Source organism: Neovison vison, chromosome 3, assembly GCF_020171115.1.
Source record: "Neovison vison isolate M4711 chromosome 3, ASM_NN_V1, whole genome shotgun sequence".
Lineage (NCBI taxonomy): Eukaryota > Metazoa > Chordata > Mammalia > Carnivora > Mustelidae > Neogale > Neogale vison.
In genome coordinates, this window is record NC_058093.1 from 86,812,284 (window position 1) to 86,828,567 (window position 16,284).

General features: G+C 45.9%; 1 protein-coding gene and 2 long non-coding RNA genes across 4 annotated transcripts in view; 2 read left to right on the top strand and 1 right to left on the bottom strand.

The window, feature by feature from the left end:
• LOC122902680 overlaps positions 1–1,314 on the bottom strand; it is a 49,664-nt gene extending 48,350 nt beyond the window's left edge. The window contains exon 1 of one of the 2 annotated variants that reach the window (XR_006383843.1): positions 904–1,314. This is a non-coding gene — a long non-coding RNA (uncharacterized LOC122902680). Of the gene's footprint in view, positions 1–657; positions 706–903 lie in introns of those variants that run through there. The other variant, XR_006383842.1, reaches the window with a different exon arrangement.
• Positions 704–1,601, top strand: LOC122902683. Its single transcript, XR_006383846.1, has 2 exons — positions 704–754; positions 1,310–1,601. It is a non-coding gene; the product is annotated as an uncharacterized LOC122902683 (long non-coding RNA).
• Positions 1,602–10,891: 9,290 nt separating this feature from the next.
• ZEB2 (zinc finger E-box binding homeobox 2) overlaps positions 10,892–16,284 on the top strand; it is a 124,923-nt gene continuing 119,530 nt past the window's right edge. Inside the window, exons 1-2 of the mRNA XM_044244373.1 lie at positions 10,892–10,917; positions 11,241–11,329. Coding sequence (XP_044100308.1) covers positions 10,892–10,917; positions 11,241–11,329 — 115 coding nt within the window. The remainder of the gene's footprint in view (positions 10,918–11,240; positions 11,330–16,284) is intronic.

Genomic DNA, 16,284 nt, shown 5'->3' on the forward strand with positions numbered 1-16,284 from the left:
GAGCTGATATGATTCAGGATAAGAAACCATTTGATTACTAAGATATTGATTTATATTTATGATTATGATTTACTTTTCACTGACACCTGGTGAACTTGCTCTCTGATGACCCAGGGAGTTATTTTAGTTAAGGCGTCCCTGACCTCCTGCTGGTAGATTAATTACATATTAAACACTGTGTTTTCAAAACTAAATGATAAATCTGGACACATAAAGGAGGCACAAAAGAATCAGAGCGAGAGCTAGAGAGAGAGGGGATGCTAAGAAACAAAACAAGAGATTGCAAAAAAGATAATCAGATAAAAAGAAAGGAGAATGTAGAAAATGCAATTGGAAAACAATTTCAAGAAAATAAGGATAAAGGACAGGGAGGGCTGACAGGAGGGCAAGAGGGAGGGAGAAAAGGAAGGATTTTTGGTTTCTAATTCCCTGGCGAAGCTGCTGGCGTCCGCGCCCTTAACGCCACAGCCTTCCAAGTTGAGGCGAAAGCCACCTCCTCGGGCCTGCGTCGCATCCAACTTACTCCAAGTTTTCTGGTGACTCCTACAGGGCCCCTTTCCGTCCCCGCCCCCCCCCTCCCCTGGAGAGATTGACAGTCGCGTGGAGGAGGCTTTTCCAGGCACAGCCTTTCTCATGGTAATCAGCCCCCAGCATCACCTCCCGGCTGCGGCCGCTCCCGCTCCTTGCGCAGCTCGCGGACCCCGGGGACCGGAAACAGGGCGGCGGGCGGGGAGCAGGCTAGCTAGCGACCCAGGTCAGCTGACCCGGCGGCGGGGCGGGGGTCGCGGGGTTCCCGGGCGGGTACGGGTCTGGGGAGGGCGGGCGAGCGGGCGAGCGGGCGAGCGGGCGGGGACCGACACCCCCCCCCCCACGTGCTCCTCCGCCTGTGCGGCGGGGCCTTACCCTGAGATCGAATGCAGGGACCGAAGCTGGGGGCGTGGGGCACGGAGCGCGCCGAGAATTGGGGGCGACAAGCAGACCTGTTTTGCATCAATAAATTAAGACGCTCATTTGAGTCCTGAAGTTTGCTGGTTCCTTTCAGGGAAGACGTTGGCAAAAGCACTGAAGCCCAGATTCAGCCTTAACTTCAAAAAATAAAGGAAAATAAAATAAAAAGAACCCCTCAGCTGGCCGCCCTGCTGGGGCCAGGTGACGTGCGTGATTCCACAGCCCGCGGGCCTCACAGCAGGGATGTTAGGGTCGGTCTGAGGTTCTCTAGTCCTGTTTTGATTTTGTTTAAGAGGGTTTCTCAGAGAGATGCTCCTGATTTTTTTTTTTTTTTTAAATAGATTTTCCCCTCCTATCCTAGGCTCAACTCCGAATGGATTGGATTGCAAGTTTGCACGTGAGAAAACCGTTTGGCTTGACTTGGACCCCTGCCGCCCCCCACCCCCTCCACACACACCCCAATCCAGGGGTCTCCCTTATCACCCTTTGCTTGAAACTCTAAAAGAAGTTGCCCACCTCCTGCGTAACAACACAGGGTTGAAATAATTCCTCTAGATGAAAGATCAATTCCGTTTCAAAACGAGAATACGTTCCTTTTTTTTTTTTAATTTTCTCCACATGGTACAAAATAAACAAAATTTGCTATAAAAAAATATTCATTAGCTGGGCCAAATTCGAATTCCTTCTACAGCCTGCGTGTTCAAGGGCAGAAACATTGTATCTCTTCGGGCTTCTGGGCCGGCGAGCGGAGCTGGGGGCTGGCGCGAGGGGTGGGGGAAGGGGGGGCGAACTGCTGTGAAAGTTGGGGAAATTGACAGATTGAGAGGTGAATTGGGGGACAGGCACCAGATCCTGGCTGAAGGAAATTGGAAAACAAAAGTGCATCTTCTCACCCTGCCTGGGTGGAGGGAATCCTGAGGGAGGCAGTTTATTTTACTGAAAGAAATCCTAAAGAATTTTTTTTCTCCCTCCAATGTCGATTGCAATATCATTTCAGATTTACTTGTATCTGTTGTTTTAATCCCCTTCGTCTGCGCTAATCTCGAAATGGATTATTAATGGGGAAGAAAGATCGGGAAGGAGCGATTCATTTTCAGGACTTGTTTTTGCTGTGTGAGGAGCCGAAAGCACCAGTCCTCTCTCGACTTTTCCCTGCGCCCTGCGCTTATGCATCCCGCTGATCCCACGATCCTCATTGTCCCCGACCTGGCCTTCGGAGTAAGGGAGTGTTCGGAACAAATTTATATTCGGCTTCCTCCGATCTCACCGCCTCTGCGTTGGTGGGAACTCTTGGTCAAATGAGGAGTAGAGTGCCAGGGGCGTGCCAGGCAGGGGCGGGGGGCAACCTACGTGCGCGCTCACCCCTCTCAGAAGACCGTTCCCTTGCCATCATCCAAACATACACCTTAATGGGAACCTGAAAGATTGCTTTTTTTTTTTTTTCTAAACCCCAAATCAAATACTCGAAAGTCGGAACTCCCAGTCCTAAGTGTTGGGGCTGCCTCCTGCCACTTCAACAATTACTGAGCCCAGAGCAATCAGATGATTAGGTGTTTTTAATGGAAATACTCGAGTCTCTCTCTCTCTCTCTCTTTCTCTCTCTCCAGCCAGATCCTAAGTAACCTGACACTAATATACATAATAAAGACAAGTGATTTGTTAGCCCTTCCCTTGGACCCTTTGACCTGAGGTTTTGCTAAGAGTGTCTGCGACTGGAACCATCATCCAATGACTACCTGGGCTAATGCAGTGAGTGGGATCTTGACTGGAATCAGTCCTTGCAATGAATGGAATCCTTCTTCCATGGAAATGGAAGTGGGGAGACTGAAAAGCAAACTTCTAGAGAAAGCTGAATTCCATTTTTTTTTTAATAAAAAGGAGGGGAAAGTGGGAAGAGGAAGAAAAAAGGACATTAGCAATAGAGAGAAATCTCAGAGGAGGAATTTGATAAATCATACATAGATTTAGTATGTACTATTACAAGTAATGTAAAACATAATATTTAAAATATGTCTGGCCCATATTGGAAATCATTAATTTTCCTTTTTTTTATAATTAACTTTTAGACTGATGAGCTTGAATGCGCCTCTTCTATAGGTAAATTATCTGTAATGGGGTGGGGAAGAAGATTAATTTATCTAGTTATTCTCATTGTACTACTCAAGTTGGGAGAGAGGTGAGTCTATAAACAACTGTGAAAATTTACTTGCTTGCAACTTAAAGTAAGAAGTGGTTGTGGTCATGCTGGATAGCTTTTGCGCCCCCCCCATACAAAATACAAAGACATGCACCTCAGGGAATGTGGATGTGACTACCCCTGTGGTGGCTTTCCCCTCCTCTGAGTACAATTGCAAGTGACTCCTGAATTCAAAGTCTTGCTTTAGGCACACATTCAAAGCACAATTCAAAGCAGTTTATCTTAATATAAGTAAAAGTCTGGTGTTGGATCAGGGTATTATTTGTTTCAGATTTCATCAGACTGAAAACAGGGGGCTGTGACACTAACAATATTAAAGCAGAAAAGCTGGCGTGAGGTTGTTTAGTCCTCTTTAACACCTCCACCTTTACCTTTGCTAGAAGTCCAAAGGCTGTGTGGGACTGGAAGTTTGTGTTCTGAGGTTCTCAAGCACTTTCACTCTTAAAGAAAAAAAAAAAAGTCTCACAGTTCTTTAAGAAATTGAGCCTGAACCATTGGAGGCTAAGAGATTTCTTCCTTTTCCGATAAATGCCTGTGCTCAGCATCCTCAAATTTGGCTGCCTTTATTTACTTCTATATTAGTTCCAATTACGTGCAGTGTAAACCAGCTTTTTGATTAACAAAACAGCAGAGCATTGGTTAAGAACACTTAAACTTCAAAAAAAATTCCCCTGGGAAGTGGGCTCTGAATTGGTTAATAATGTGCAGTACTTGCTAAATTGCTGACTTCCAGATGTGGAAAATATCTTTCTTGTTTAGGACCTATGTAACCTGATTGGATTACGACAGAAGCGTCACGTTGGAAGCTTTTGAGTGATTATTTAATTAACCATACAGTAGAAAGCTGTATTCTCCAGGAAATCCCTTCCATATTTACATAACCAATCCCTTCAGAGCAAAGGTGGAGTCTTTTCTTTTTAATTTTACTTTAATTGCAATATCAAAAAAATATATATCCCAAAACTTAGACCCCATACCGTTTAATATTATGCTCTTCCTTCCCTGCTAAGTTCCTCTATGGCCTTTCTCCTTTTCCTCCTACACACACTCCCTCAGTTTGTAGTGAGGTCTCCGTGAGATGTAGAGGGATTCAGAGATCAGTCAACCCAGTGCTCTATGTTAATTTACTTAGAGACCCTTTTTTAAAATGCCAAACTACTTTTTAGTATTGGGATCTAATCCAGAAATTCATCATACACACACCCCAACACACACACCCTAAGAGGCAATTCACGTGCAGTTTTTTTTTTTTTTTTCCTGGCTCTGCCATCTAAAAAGAAAAAAAATAAATAAGAAAAAGGGCAAAGAATTTAGTTCCAGAAGACGTGCTGAGAAATCCACACAACTTAATGTGCATCTCAAATCTGGTCATTAGAAATATCTGTGTAAGAAGAGGCGATCAGGATTGAGGACCCGGGATCTTTCCCTTTAACTTTCGCCCCTAAGAGTTCTCCAGTTCTGTGAATGGTGTGCACCGTTTTCCGCCCTGTACTCTGTAGGATTTAGTGATGAGGATAATGATGCCAAAGGCTTGACGGGGGGGGGGGGGGGGGGGGGCGTGGAGAAGGGAGGGAGGGAGGGAGGGAGGCGAGAGGGAGGGAGAGAGGAAGGGAGGGAGGTGGAATTTCATTTCTTCCACTAAAGCGTTTGCGGAGACTTCAAGGTATAATCTATCCCAGATCCTTTCCCAGAGAGAAACTTGGCGATCACGTTTTCACATGATGCTCACGCTCAGGGCGCTTCAATTATCCCTCCCCACAAAGATAGGTGGCGCGTGTTTCAGGGTCTCTCCTCTCTCTCCTACAGAAAAGAAAAAGAAAAAAATGTCATTAGAAGAGGCGTAACACGTCAGTCCGTCCCCAGGTTTGTGTTTCCTGGAGTGGCCGAAAGAGATCAGTTCTAACCTGCTCCGCAGGAATAACGGTCCTGCCTCCCGACACTCTTGGCGAGGTTTTGTACAGTTTGCTCCGGGAGCTGTTTCTTCGCTTCCACCTTTTTCTCCCCCACACTTCGCGGCTTCTTCATGCTTTTTCTTCTCACCATTTCTGGCCAAAACTACAAACAAGACTTCGCAGGTAGGTTTTTTTTTCCCCTTTTCTCTCTTTTTATTCCTTTTTGGTATGGTCATCCCCCACCGTCCTTTTATGATTTTTCTCCTTTTAAGTGGGGATGTGAGTCTGAAGTGAGAAGGAGTGTCTGTGGGCAGGAATTTCAGGTGGGTTTAGCTCCTTTATGGCAAGCTTTTCCCAAGAGTGACTTCTTCGATTTCTCTGGCACTCCCGCTCTCTCCTTCCTTTTCTCTCCTTTTTCCTCACCTAGATAATTTGCCCTGTACCTGTCCATTCAGGTAACCAAAGGTGCCCTTTGCTACCTAGCCTAGGAAAAGTTTTATTGAGAACTACATGATGGAATGAAAACTCTTCGAGGGGAGAGATTCTGCTCTATTTTTGCATCTAGTTCCAATTCATTGTATTCAGCAATTAAAACTTGGCAAATACCTGTTAATAATTACAAAACTTGATCGATACAAACCTACCAAATTCAGGGGCAAGTCTTTCTCTTAGATATGGCAGTGCATCCTCTCCCACAGGAGAAGGCTGTTTTCTAAGCAGAAAGTTGCCTGTTTTTGTCTGCTTAGCGAGTTTCATTTCTTTATTTTATTCTTTGTGTGTGTATGTATGTGAAGTAACACCTCACTTCTGTGATGATAAATAAAGAAGTGAAAGTCCTCATGGAACTTGAGTCGTTTACCAAAGTGTGTGTTGGGGGGGGGGTCACTACAGCTGGGAAGAAAGCTGCTGTCAGGATATCAGAGTTTTAAATTGAGGGTAACTTTTGAAATTGTATTTTAAATGGCAAAGTATTATAGACATGGATTTAACAGGAGACACATGCACACACATATCCCATTCCATACTTTGGCACTGAAAAGTCGAGAGAGATAGCTGGAGTTCCCAGGAACAGTGATGTGCCCGGCTAACATGAATGTGTTTATCTTTCACCTACTTATATATTTTACATGCTCCCCCTATAATGATGAAGGCAAGATTACTAACTCCAGAGTTAGAAATAACAGGCAAAGATAAAGTTTACAGCACAAATGCCCTGTCTCTCCCTCACACGCACACATGCTCATAAAACTAGCAGCTTACTTTATTAAACATGTATTTATATGCAATCGTGTGTAAGTCTCAGCATGAATACAGACAGGCCAGCTGTTTCATCCCAGACACTTGTGTGACCATTTCCTTATTTCAGGATTTTTCCCAACAATTTCCAATCAATAGGAGAGCCAAGAAATGACAAAATGTGTCAAACTTAAAAGTCACCCACTATGCCTAGGTTAAATTCAAGGTGCTTTCTAAATCATCCACTTCCCCTTCTCTACGCACACCCCCCCCCACCCCTCTCAGCAAATGTGTGGAAACTGATACTCACTTTCCAGGTTTTCTGCAAAGCTTCTAGCACAGGAGACAATAGGTGCGGGGCGTGGGGACTGAGTGTGCTCGGCAGAGAAAGGGTTAATGGCCCTTGTGTTACAGTTTGCATCTGTTACATCTTTTATAGCCCCTGTTTAAACTAATCCTCGAGGCACAGCATCTTCCCAACCTCCACCGAGTTTCGGGATTCTCCTCCTCTCCTGCCTGCCTCCGAGGTTCCCCTTCTCCAAGTTTTGACAGTTTCAGCTGAAAAAATGCAGCGCCTCTCTCGATTTTTAGGTACAAAAGTTTGGAAGCCAGAAAGGATACGATCATTTAGTACAGCTTAAAAGTGTTGCCGTAGCGGTTGGACTTTCTCTTTCCTTTCTTGAGGGGATAAAAATTTTTTTTTCTACTGGAACTATTTAAGGGAACCAGTGTAGGGGAGCATGTGTGTGAATGAGGTGAAAGGGAAAGGGAACCGAGGCGGCGGCGGCGGCGGCGCCCAAGGGCTCGCGGGCTAGCCTCTCTCCGTGGCCGGCGCCGGAGCCCGGCGCGCGCGGCGACTGGACCCAGGGAGTTGGGGAAGTGCCGGGCAAAGTGAGCGGGGGGCGCCGAGGGGCTCCGAGCGCCGGGGTCCGGCGGGGGCCCCGCGCCCCTACCCCCGCCGCCCCCTTGCGCCCCCGCCTCCGCCCTCCTGCTGCCTCCGCCTCTCGCTCCGCTAGCGCCCGGTCCGCCGGGTCCCCGGCCGGGCTGCGGGAGTGTCCGGCAAGGGTAGGGCGGGGGCCCGGTCGCCGGGTCGTGCAGGGTCCCGGGGCGGGGGCGGGGGTGGCAGAGGAGCTGCGAGGGCGGGAGAGGGGGCCTGGGGCTGTGCCTCCGCAAAGCTTAAAGTTTCTTGCCGGAGTCTCGCGGCCGCCGCTCCGTAAGCCAAGTAACGGTCCGCGGGCAGCGGGGCCCGGCCGGGCGCGCCCGGACCCTGGGTGGGAGGGACTCGGCCGGCCTTGCGCGGGTCCGGCAGGGTCCGTGCGGGCTCGGGGGTGGGTGGCTCCTCTCCAGCGGGCTCTAGCCCCACGTCGGGGACTGGAGGGGTCGAAGAGAGCGGGGAGACTTTTCTGGGCAGTTTCTACATGGTCAGGAGGAGCCCGTTATTCAAGCTGAGTCAGGAAGGAGGAAGGAGATGGGGGTGTGAGGGGGACCCACAGACCAGAGGTGGGAGATTAAAAGGGTGACTGTTAATAAGATCTATCTTGGAAAGAGGCAGAGAAGGGATGAAGGAAAGGAAAGAGAGAAACAGAGAGACAGAGAGAGATCGCCCCCCCCCAGGTATTACCCCCAAGAAAATCGTGGGAATAAAAGAGAAAAGTGATTGGCAAGAGCGCAGAAGGCGCCTGGGGGAGGGGAGAGAGCTGGGGACCAGAGAGGGTGCTGGGGGGAGCTGACAGAGGATACTGAGTTTAAAAAGAAAAACCAACCCCCCAAAACAAACAAGCGAACTAGCGCCAGCTCAGACTGGGAAAGGAAACTTCTCGCTCCCCTCGATCTCAGCTTGATCACCCGGCACGGGGCCGCGTTGACGCTCCTGAACTGGACGTGGGGACGCGGCGCCGGCCCGGCCTCCGGCCTCCCGCAAACCCAGCCCGCACCTCGCGGGGACCGCCCGGCCCACTTGGAGCAACTTTCCTCTAGAGAGGACAATTGTGCGCGCCCCCGGCCTGCCCTGGAGCTGCGCGGCGCTGGGAGGGGGCGGCTGTGGGCGCAGTGTGGGGTTCGGGAGAGAGAGAAAACACAAAGAAGAGAGAATTTTGATTAGAGACAAGTGATGCTTCTCTCTCTGTCTCTCTAGGTTGTGGTGTGTGTGTGTGTGTGTGTGTGTGTGTGTCTTTTGCTTGTTGTGGTAGAGGTGTCGAGCCATATGGGGGAGTGAAGAGGAATTTTGGTCAGAAACTGTTCGTTACGTTATCCTGCCTTTTCCCTTTGTGCTGCCTTTGATCTATTTGCTTGGCTTAGTATTACAAAAAAGGGGGGGGGAAAAGAAAGAAAACAAGTACGATAATATATTCCGAGCTCCTTCCCCAAGATCCAATTGAGGCTGCCTCTTTTTAAGTCAGTCTTTCCTCTCTCTCTCTCTCTCTCCCCCTCTCTCTGTCTCTGTATCTCTGTCTCTCTTAATTTTTTTCTTCATTCTGGTATCTGGCATTATTTAAGGTGGTCCTTACACAGGAGACCTCCCCTTCTCCATCTCTGGGTAATTTAGTAGACACTAAAATTATACCTAATGTCCCCCTCTCCTCTCTTGTGTTTCCTCTGTTCCTTTTATTAAATGTTGGTTATTGATTTTCTAAAATCAATGTCTGTTGTGGGGCTTTTTTCCCCCTCTTACAAGTATCTAAAGCACGGTGCTGATCAACTGGATAACAAAAGCTTTGTGTCAAGGAGGCTTTTTTTTTTTTTTCTTATGTTAAACAGTCATTTTTTGAGAGAGAGAGAGAGAAGAGACCGAGATATAAAGCAAGGTTCCCAGAAGTGTTCTTTTGCAGAAGAGACTGTTTAGAATGTTTGTTTCTGCTTTCCTGCCTCCTCCCACCCCCATTGGGATTTTGCCACCGATGACCAGCCTGGCCCCAGCAGTGAGGTCAGGCCAGAGCCCAGGTCTGTGGAAACAGAAAGCTCCAAGCTTCCTGGGAACCCTAAGGGGTGGGGTTGGTCAAAAGGGAGGCCTGCCGGGGGCTTCGCAGGTGAAACAGAGTGCCAGGGAGGTGCTCAGCCATGGACACTGCAACCATTTTTCTTCCACCCAGCCACTAACTTGGGAGAAGCCTCAACACTCCGAAATGGAAAGTTGAATTGCACATTTTAAGACATTTACCTCAGACCTTGCACACTTAACAGCAAGCCTGTCCGTTGCTTACAGCTTCTCTAACTTTGACTATTACCTGTCCCTTTTTCCAAATAATCTGTGGAAAAACAGGCTGTGAATTGGTTGCTTGTCAGTGCTTTTCTTCAGGTTTAATCTGACTGAGCAATGTCCTGGTTTTGAGAAGCAGGTAGAAGAGTTTTCTTCCCCCTTTTTCATTTTCTTTCTCATCAAGCACATATCCAATGCCTTTCCCTTTGGGGATTGCCAGGATTTATCTGAACTGAGTGGATTTTTCTTCTTTCCTGGATTCATGGAAAAGATGTCACTTTTGAGCTTGTGTCTTTGCTGATAACACTAAATATGATGATGCTTATCAAAATCATATAGAAATTCCTGGAAAGGAATAATGGCAATACTAATCACAGAAGTAAGAAGCTGCAAGGAAAAAAAAAAAGATGGTCATCCAGGAAACTAGAATGGCACGTTATATAATTTTAATGAAGTCAACAACGTATATATAGATGAAGGCGACAAGAAAAACATGTAAAGCAGTTTTGTGTGTGTGTGTGTGTGTGTGTGTGTGTGTTTGAAAGGCTGGTCAAGAATGTGGGTAGAAGATGATGCTGTACACAATTATTAAAAAGCAATGGAGAAGGAGACAGTTTGAGGGAAATAAATGTGCAAAGAGAGAAACAAGAATCAAAATCCAGCCTTCAAGATTCTCAGGCCAGCAAGATGCTTGGTAAAGACAGTGCCAGGGCCAAGTTAATCCATAGCTGACAGTCTCCTTTCCCCCACATGGAAAGGATGAAATCTCTTCCCAGAAAGTAAGATGTGCAGGAGGAAAGGGGGAGAGGGGTGAGGGGGAAGGAGGCAAAAAGCAAGTTGCCGGCAGACAAGAATGTGTGTCGGTTTCAAGAAAGTTCAGTCAGATGATCTTCAGTCGCCTGACTCACTTTGTAACACTTTCACTGAAGCTGGAGAGGAGGGGGAAAACCCAGCCCCCCTTTTCCATTCCCCTGATTATACCCCACTATCTCCACACAGCCTTGGAGTCAGAAATGAGCACTTGGAGCAGGAGATGCCCGGCTGTTGCCTGCCACTGGCGGCCCAGTTGTAACTTGCAAAGTTTGTTGCTTTAGCCCTTGATTCAGGCTCTGGCTCCTGGGGATGCTCTTGCTTCCCTCCTGCCTCCTGTGGAGCCTGGGAAGATGGGCCAGCCTCCCCAGCCCTCTGCCTTCCAGCATCAGCCTCAGAAAAATCGCACATAAACATGCAGGTTGTAACAAAAATCAAATCCGGAGACTGCGTGTTTCAGAAAAGGGAATGAAGTTGTCTTTTAAATGAAAACTGAATTAGGAGTGAAGGGGAAAAGGAAATGGAAGACAGAAAAGTTAAATTTGATTTTTCTTCAAACTTTCAGCTAAAGGGTTGGGGATTGTATGGGGGGAGTTGGGAAGATTTTTACAAATGCCTTTGGTCCCTGACTTCCAGTGGTAAAGAAAAGGGATGAATTTGGATGTTTTCAGGGCTTTGGACCCTAGAAGAGAAACAATCAGATGAGCAGAAATGATTATCCTTTTTTAAGATAAGCCCTCTCTCCTTAGCACTTCCTTAAAGGGAGTGGAGGCGCTGGTGGGGATGCTTAGAGGCAGCCGAGGACAGAGAAGTTGCTACCGTTTCAGAGATGCTTAAATAAAAAGGAAAAGAAATGCATTCTGCTCCTTCTGAAGGATATGGCTCCTGCCTCTCCTCTCTGAGAGGTGACGTTGGGATGGTGCAGCCCAGAGTCAGAGCCCCTTAGTATACACTGAGGCAGGGAAGTTGCCTTCGGATTACACTCGCTTCAGACTTGGTTCTCTTTGCAAGTGGAGAAATCTTTTGCAAGTAGCTCTCTTCAGAAAGTTGGTGAGTTTCTAGGGAGCCCGTTTTGCTGATTCTCAAAGCTTTCAGAGGCAGTTTGTGTGGCAGGTACCAGTTCTGAGGGCGCTCCAAAGATATCTATCTCCATCCTTTTCTCTCTGTGGAGATCTTCTGCAAGTTTCGTCACGCTGCACACACACAAGACTGGGGGCTATGTATCTAGACTGATCTATTTGTTTTATTTTGGTTTGGAAAAACTAAGTCAATTGAGGTAGAACATGCCTTCCTTCGTAACAGAGCCACTAGCCTGCTGGCATCCATAGTGTGACGCTCCACCAGGGGTAAGGGTGAGCGAAGGATTTTAAACTTTATGTTGTTACTCTGTTGCCAAATAAAAATAAATTCACGTCTTTAAGCATTTATTTCCAAACACGAATAAAGCCAAGAGTAAAGTTCCCTGCTAAACTGCTATGTCCTATGTATCCGATGCTGCTTGCTTGCTTGCTTGCTTAATTTGCTCCAAGTAAAGAAAATTCCAAGAGGTTATCAAAGACCCTAATGCCGTATTAAGAATATTTCCTTCGAGAAATATATGTCTACCCTGAAGGTAGGAGAGGACAGTGTTGCTAGCTCTCTAGCAGAGCCGCGTTTATTCCAAGATGTGGGAGATTCTTTTCCTTACAACAGTTTTTGTCATCTGCATTCTTCCAAGGCTTTTAAGGTGCATTTTCTTCTGTGTGAAAGGGAACTCTTTGTCCTTTTCCTCTCCAGCACCGTGGCTTCCCAAGGTAGACACTATTTTGTGCCTGTCACAGAGAGAGGGAGTGCAGGTTTGCAATGCTCACAGACAATTGATTGTCTGCCCTAATGTGTTTCATTTACATGTTTATAACGTCAATGGTGCTGGGGTGTCCACTGTACCATTCATTCCCGCATTCCCACAAGGGGGCAATTGTCTGAATGGCCAAGTCAGACACCTTTTTGATTGCTCTTTGGTTGTCTTTTTAGAGCAAAGAGATAAAGGAGGAAAATCTGTGATGCAGAAACACTAGTTGAAAATATACAGAATTAAATGTCACCACAAAAGCAGATGTTAACATAAGCCCAAATATGCTTTTTAGCCAAGATGTGAAGGTTGAAAAAAAATTATTCAGAGCAGAGGGAAGGATGATTTAAAACCAATAAATATAGCCTTTACCCCCCCCATTTCTTTTCTTTCTTTACCAATCAGAAGATGAAATGTGATTTTCCTTTTCATTTTTAAGCCTTGAAACATCTAGGCACCTCCCTATTATTTGTATGTTTGCTGTGATTTGTGAATTTTGTATATATTTACATAGCTCTGTTTATACCAACAGCATCAGCTTACCACTTGGAAAATCTATTGAATGACTATTTGGGCTGTGGGGAGTGTAAACTTTTAAAAAGTAAGATCCAAGTATTTCTTCATCAAGCATTTTTTAAAAGGAAAGCAGTAATAATCAGCAGACTCTATGGAAGTCTTTGCCTTAATAGCTATGTGCCAAATACCTTTATCTTGGGTGACAGTCCTGTCAGAGTGAAAACTCTCAGGAAAAGTGTAACTAGTAGTTACAAAGTAAATAAAGAATTTCGTTTTAAGGTGTTCTGTACTGTTTTTATACTATGTGCGTGTGCGTGTGTGTGTGTTGTCTTGTGTTTCCTCTGAGAAAAGTGAGAGGAAAAGCCATCCATGTGTGTGCTTTTGGCTTTTCTCTTCATTCAGTTCTCCCCTTCATATTATGCATATATGTATCACACATGAATACATCTGCTTAAAAAAGAAAGATTTCACAGTTCAGATGGTGCCTTGCTGGTTCATTAAGGTAATACAGTTATTAGAAGTTGGTCTAATTTCGCGTGTGGTCCAAAAGGAGAGAAAATACTAACTCTCGTGTCATCTGGTAGGAGGTAAATAGGGTGGGGAAACTTTTATAATTTTGTAGTAAATTAGGGAGAAAAAATCGCCAGTCTGTGAAAAGATTTTTGCCTCTCCGGGAAGACACGCACAGTAGCTGCACCGTTAGCTGAACCCCTGACACGGCGGTCTTTTGAATGCCTTAGGTATGATTTCACTTTCGCTCACATCAATGCTGACCTGAATGCCTTTCATATCTGATCCGCTGTGTCTCTCCCAGTAAACATCCCCTGAGGGGAGAACAAAGAAAGGAGCTCTTCTTCTTCTTAATCACAATTCAGCCCTTTCACCGCCGGCAGGCTCCATTTGCATTCTGCCACAGAAAGCCAAGATGAAAAGAAAGAGAGAGAGAGAGAGAGAGAGAGAGAGAGGAGAGAGGAGGAGAGAGGCAGAGGGTAGTAAAATAACTTAGGTGTTTGTGGCTGTTTGTTGGGCTTTCCCTAGTTACCAGCCTTATATAGTTGATGCTTGACCAGGCCCTGTCCCTCCTGACAGGCATATAGTGTTACAAGATGGCATGTCTGTACTATTCATGGCCACCCGCTCAACACTTGAGGTAAAAAGTGTCAGCGAGGGATCAAATTCTCCCTCAGAAGCCTGTTAGACTTGGGGTCAGGTGTGTGGACTTCCCACTCTTGAGTGCTGCCTACTATTTGGCTTTACTTATTGTTTACCATCAGACCAGAGAGGTGAGGGCAGGGCGGGGGGGGGGGGGGGGGGGCGTCGGCGGGGGAGGGGGGATTGCTGCAGCTGGAGACTGCTCTGGAGGAGAGAAGGGATAAAGTCTCCCAAGGCCCTGCTCTGGTTTCAGTGATGGGTGTCTGGCCCAGAGAAAAAGGGAGAAGTGCTTACACCCAGCCTGAACACACTGATAAATCTTCAGGAAAACTGGAAAAGACTTTCCCATTTTTTCCCCTGACTTTTTATGATAATTCATATTTTCAAATGAAAGGGGAAAAAAGCCAAGAAAGAAACTCTCAAATGAGCCAAAAAGGAAAAAAAAATTCTCTGAAAAGAATTTTAGGGGGAAAAGTTGTTCTATTTTAAAAAGCTTTGAGGGCTGTAAAGTGCCACGTTTTTCACACCTTCTCCATACTTTTTTTTCAGATTTTTTTAGTATGTTTAACATTTGTGAGATGACAGCCTTTTTGTATCTCAAACTGGATGCTTCAAGATTTGTAGGGAGGGGTTGGTGGTATTCATGCTCTCCTCAGAGAGAAAGTTTATGCCTCAAGGGCTCCTTCTTACTGGGAACTGTTTAAACCCTCGCAGGCGGACCTGTCAGGTTTTACTGTGTTATTTGCCTCCATTTTCAACATGCAAAAGTAACATGCAGTTAATGGTATCGGAATGAGACCACAGCAAGAGCAGAAACCTCTCGTGACAACTTTTCAGCTACATTATCTTGCTCCTGAACTATCTTGTCTTCTTTTCCCCCCTTTCTGAAACCGCTTTTAGATACCAACAGTTTTTCAACAATTAGATTAAGCACATAATGCCCGCGCGCGCACACACACACATGCACACACACACACACACACACACACAAGTTTAGAAGTGCAGTCGCTTCAAACAGCACAGTGAATAATTGGAAATGGGGCTTTTCTGATAGCCACTGTACGGATTTCGCTTATAAGAGCAGAACTGGCAGAGATATTAGAAGTTGTACATGAGCATGTGACACAGATTCCTGATTTTTTTTCTTTTTCCCAGAAGATTTACAGAATTTACAAAAAGAGATTATCCCTACACCTTCCACCCCTCCTATCCACCCCCATGACCCAAGCAATGAAGGATTTAGGCAGATTTACTTCAGTAAACACCTTTGGACACTTGGGGGGAAAGTGGGAGTCTGTTTGCAAAAGGAGGCTTTTGTTAAGTGAGGTACCGGGATAATGCTTTACTAGGCAGCTGTGATATTAACCTACCCAGCAATGCGGGAACACTCTTTAACTCTTTGAGTGCCTGGCCCTTTGCACTCAGCAGATAAAATCCCGGCTCTCCAAAGACACTCAGAATTCTGGTTCTAGCAGTTTATTATTCAGACAAGTCTTGTAGACATGAAAACTGTTCAAGCTTTTAAAACAATGTGGTTTAATTAGATGAGGTGGACTTACATTGCTCATAAGCCCTCCAAATGGTGGTTTATAATTGGCAAGGAAAAAAAAAAAGGAATCAAGGCAGCACATTAAAAATTCCAGGAAATATCTTTAGAAAAGCTATTTTCATTTCCAGCTTTTAAAATATTAGACCATGGTAGCTAGAGGGAATAAAGCAACTGGGGCCTCTCTCCTTACTATAAAAGACACCAGAAGTTTGTGATGAAGAAAGGGGCTTCAGCTCAAAAAGCTGTAAGAGGCCAGTTGGGACAGTGACATTATCACAGCCTTCGCATCTTTTCAAGGGGGAAGTGTTGCCTATCTTTTGGAGCTCGGAAGGTCATGTGAACCTCAGAGTCAGGGCCTCAGGCAGACTGTTACCAACTTGAGACTTGCCAAAGCAAGCAGAGAGGCATTTATAAGAGGAAGGAGTTAATGGTTATTTTTTGCCGGGCACAAGAATAACTTTACAGGTGTTGCATTTGGGCTTAAATAAGATTGCCTTATTTAGTTTCGAAAAAGAGTGTAGGTGTCAACGTTCAAGCAGCCACAAATGTGTGAGAAAGTAAAGGGTATGAGACATGACAGGATTAAAGGTGTTTGCTATGTTGTTACACCGTGTGTCAGGCTGCAAGCTCCCTTTGTCACAGCCTCCTGGTGATTTGACAGCGCAGATCTACTTCCCTTCTAGGTGAGACAGCATTTTTTAACTGGAGTTATAAATATGGTACACCCTTTGAGTTGCACCCTGCCTCCCAGATCCATGAATCCTGTTTGAAAGCATCTTGCCCCTGAGACACAATGAACAAATGCTGTATACAGGGGGCTGTGTGCTCGGGGGCCGGGCATCGCCAGCATCACAGTAGCTGGCATTGACTGTTGTTTGGCAAGAAGGTCCTCTGCCAAATCATCCAATAATTAAGTTTTATGTTATTTGTATGAACGACCAAGCATGCAGTATTCCT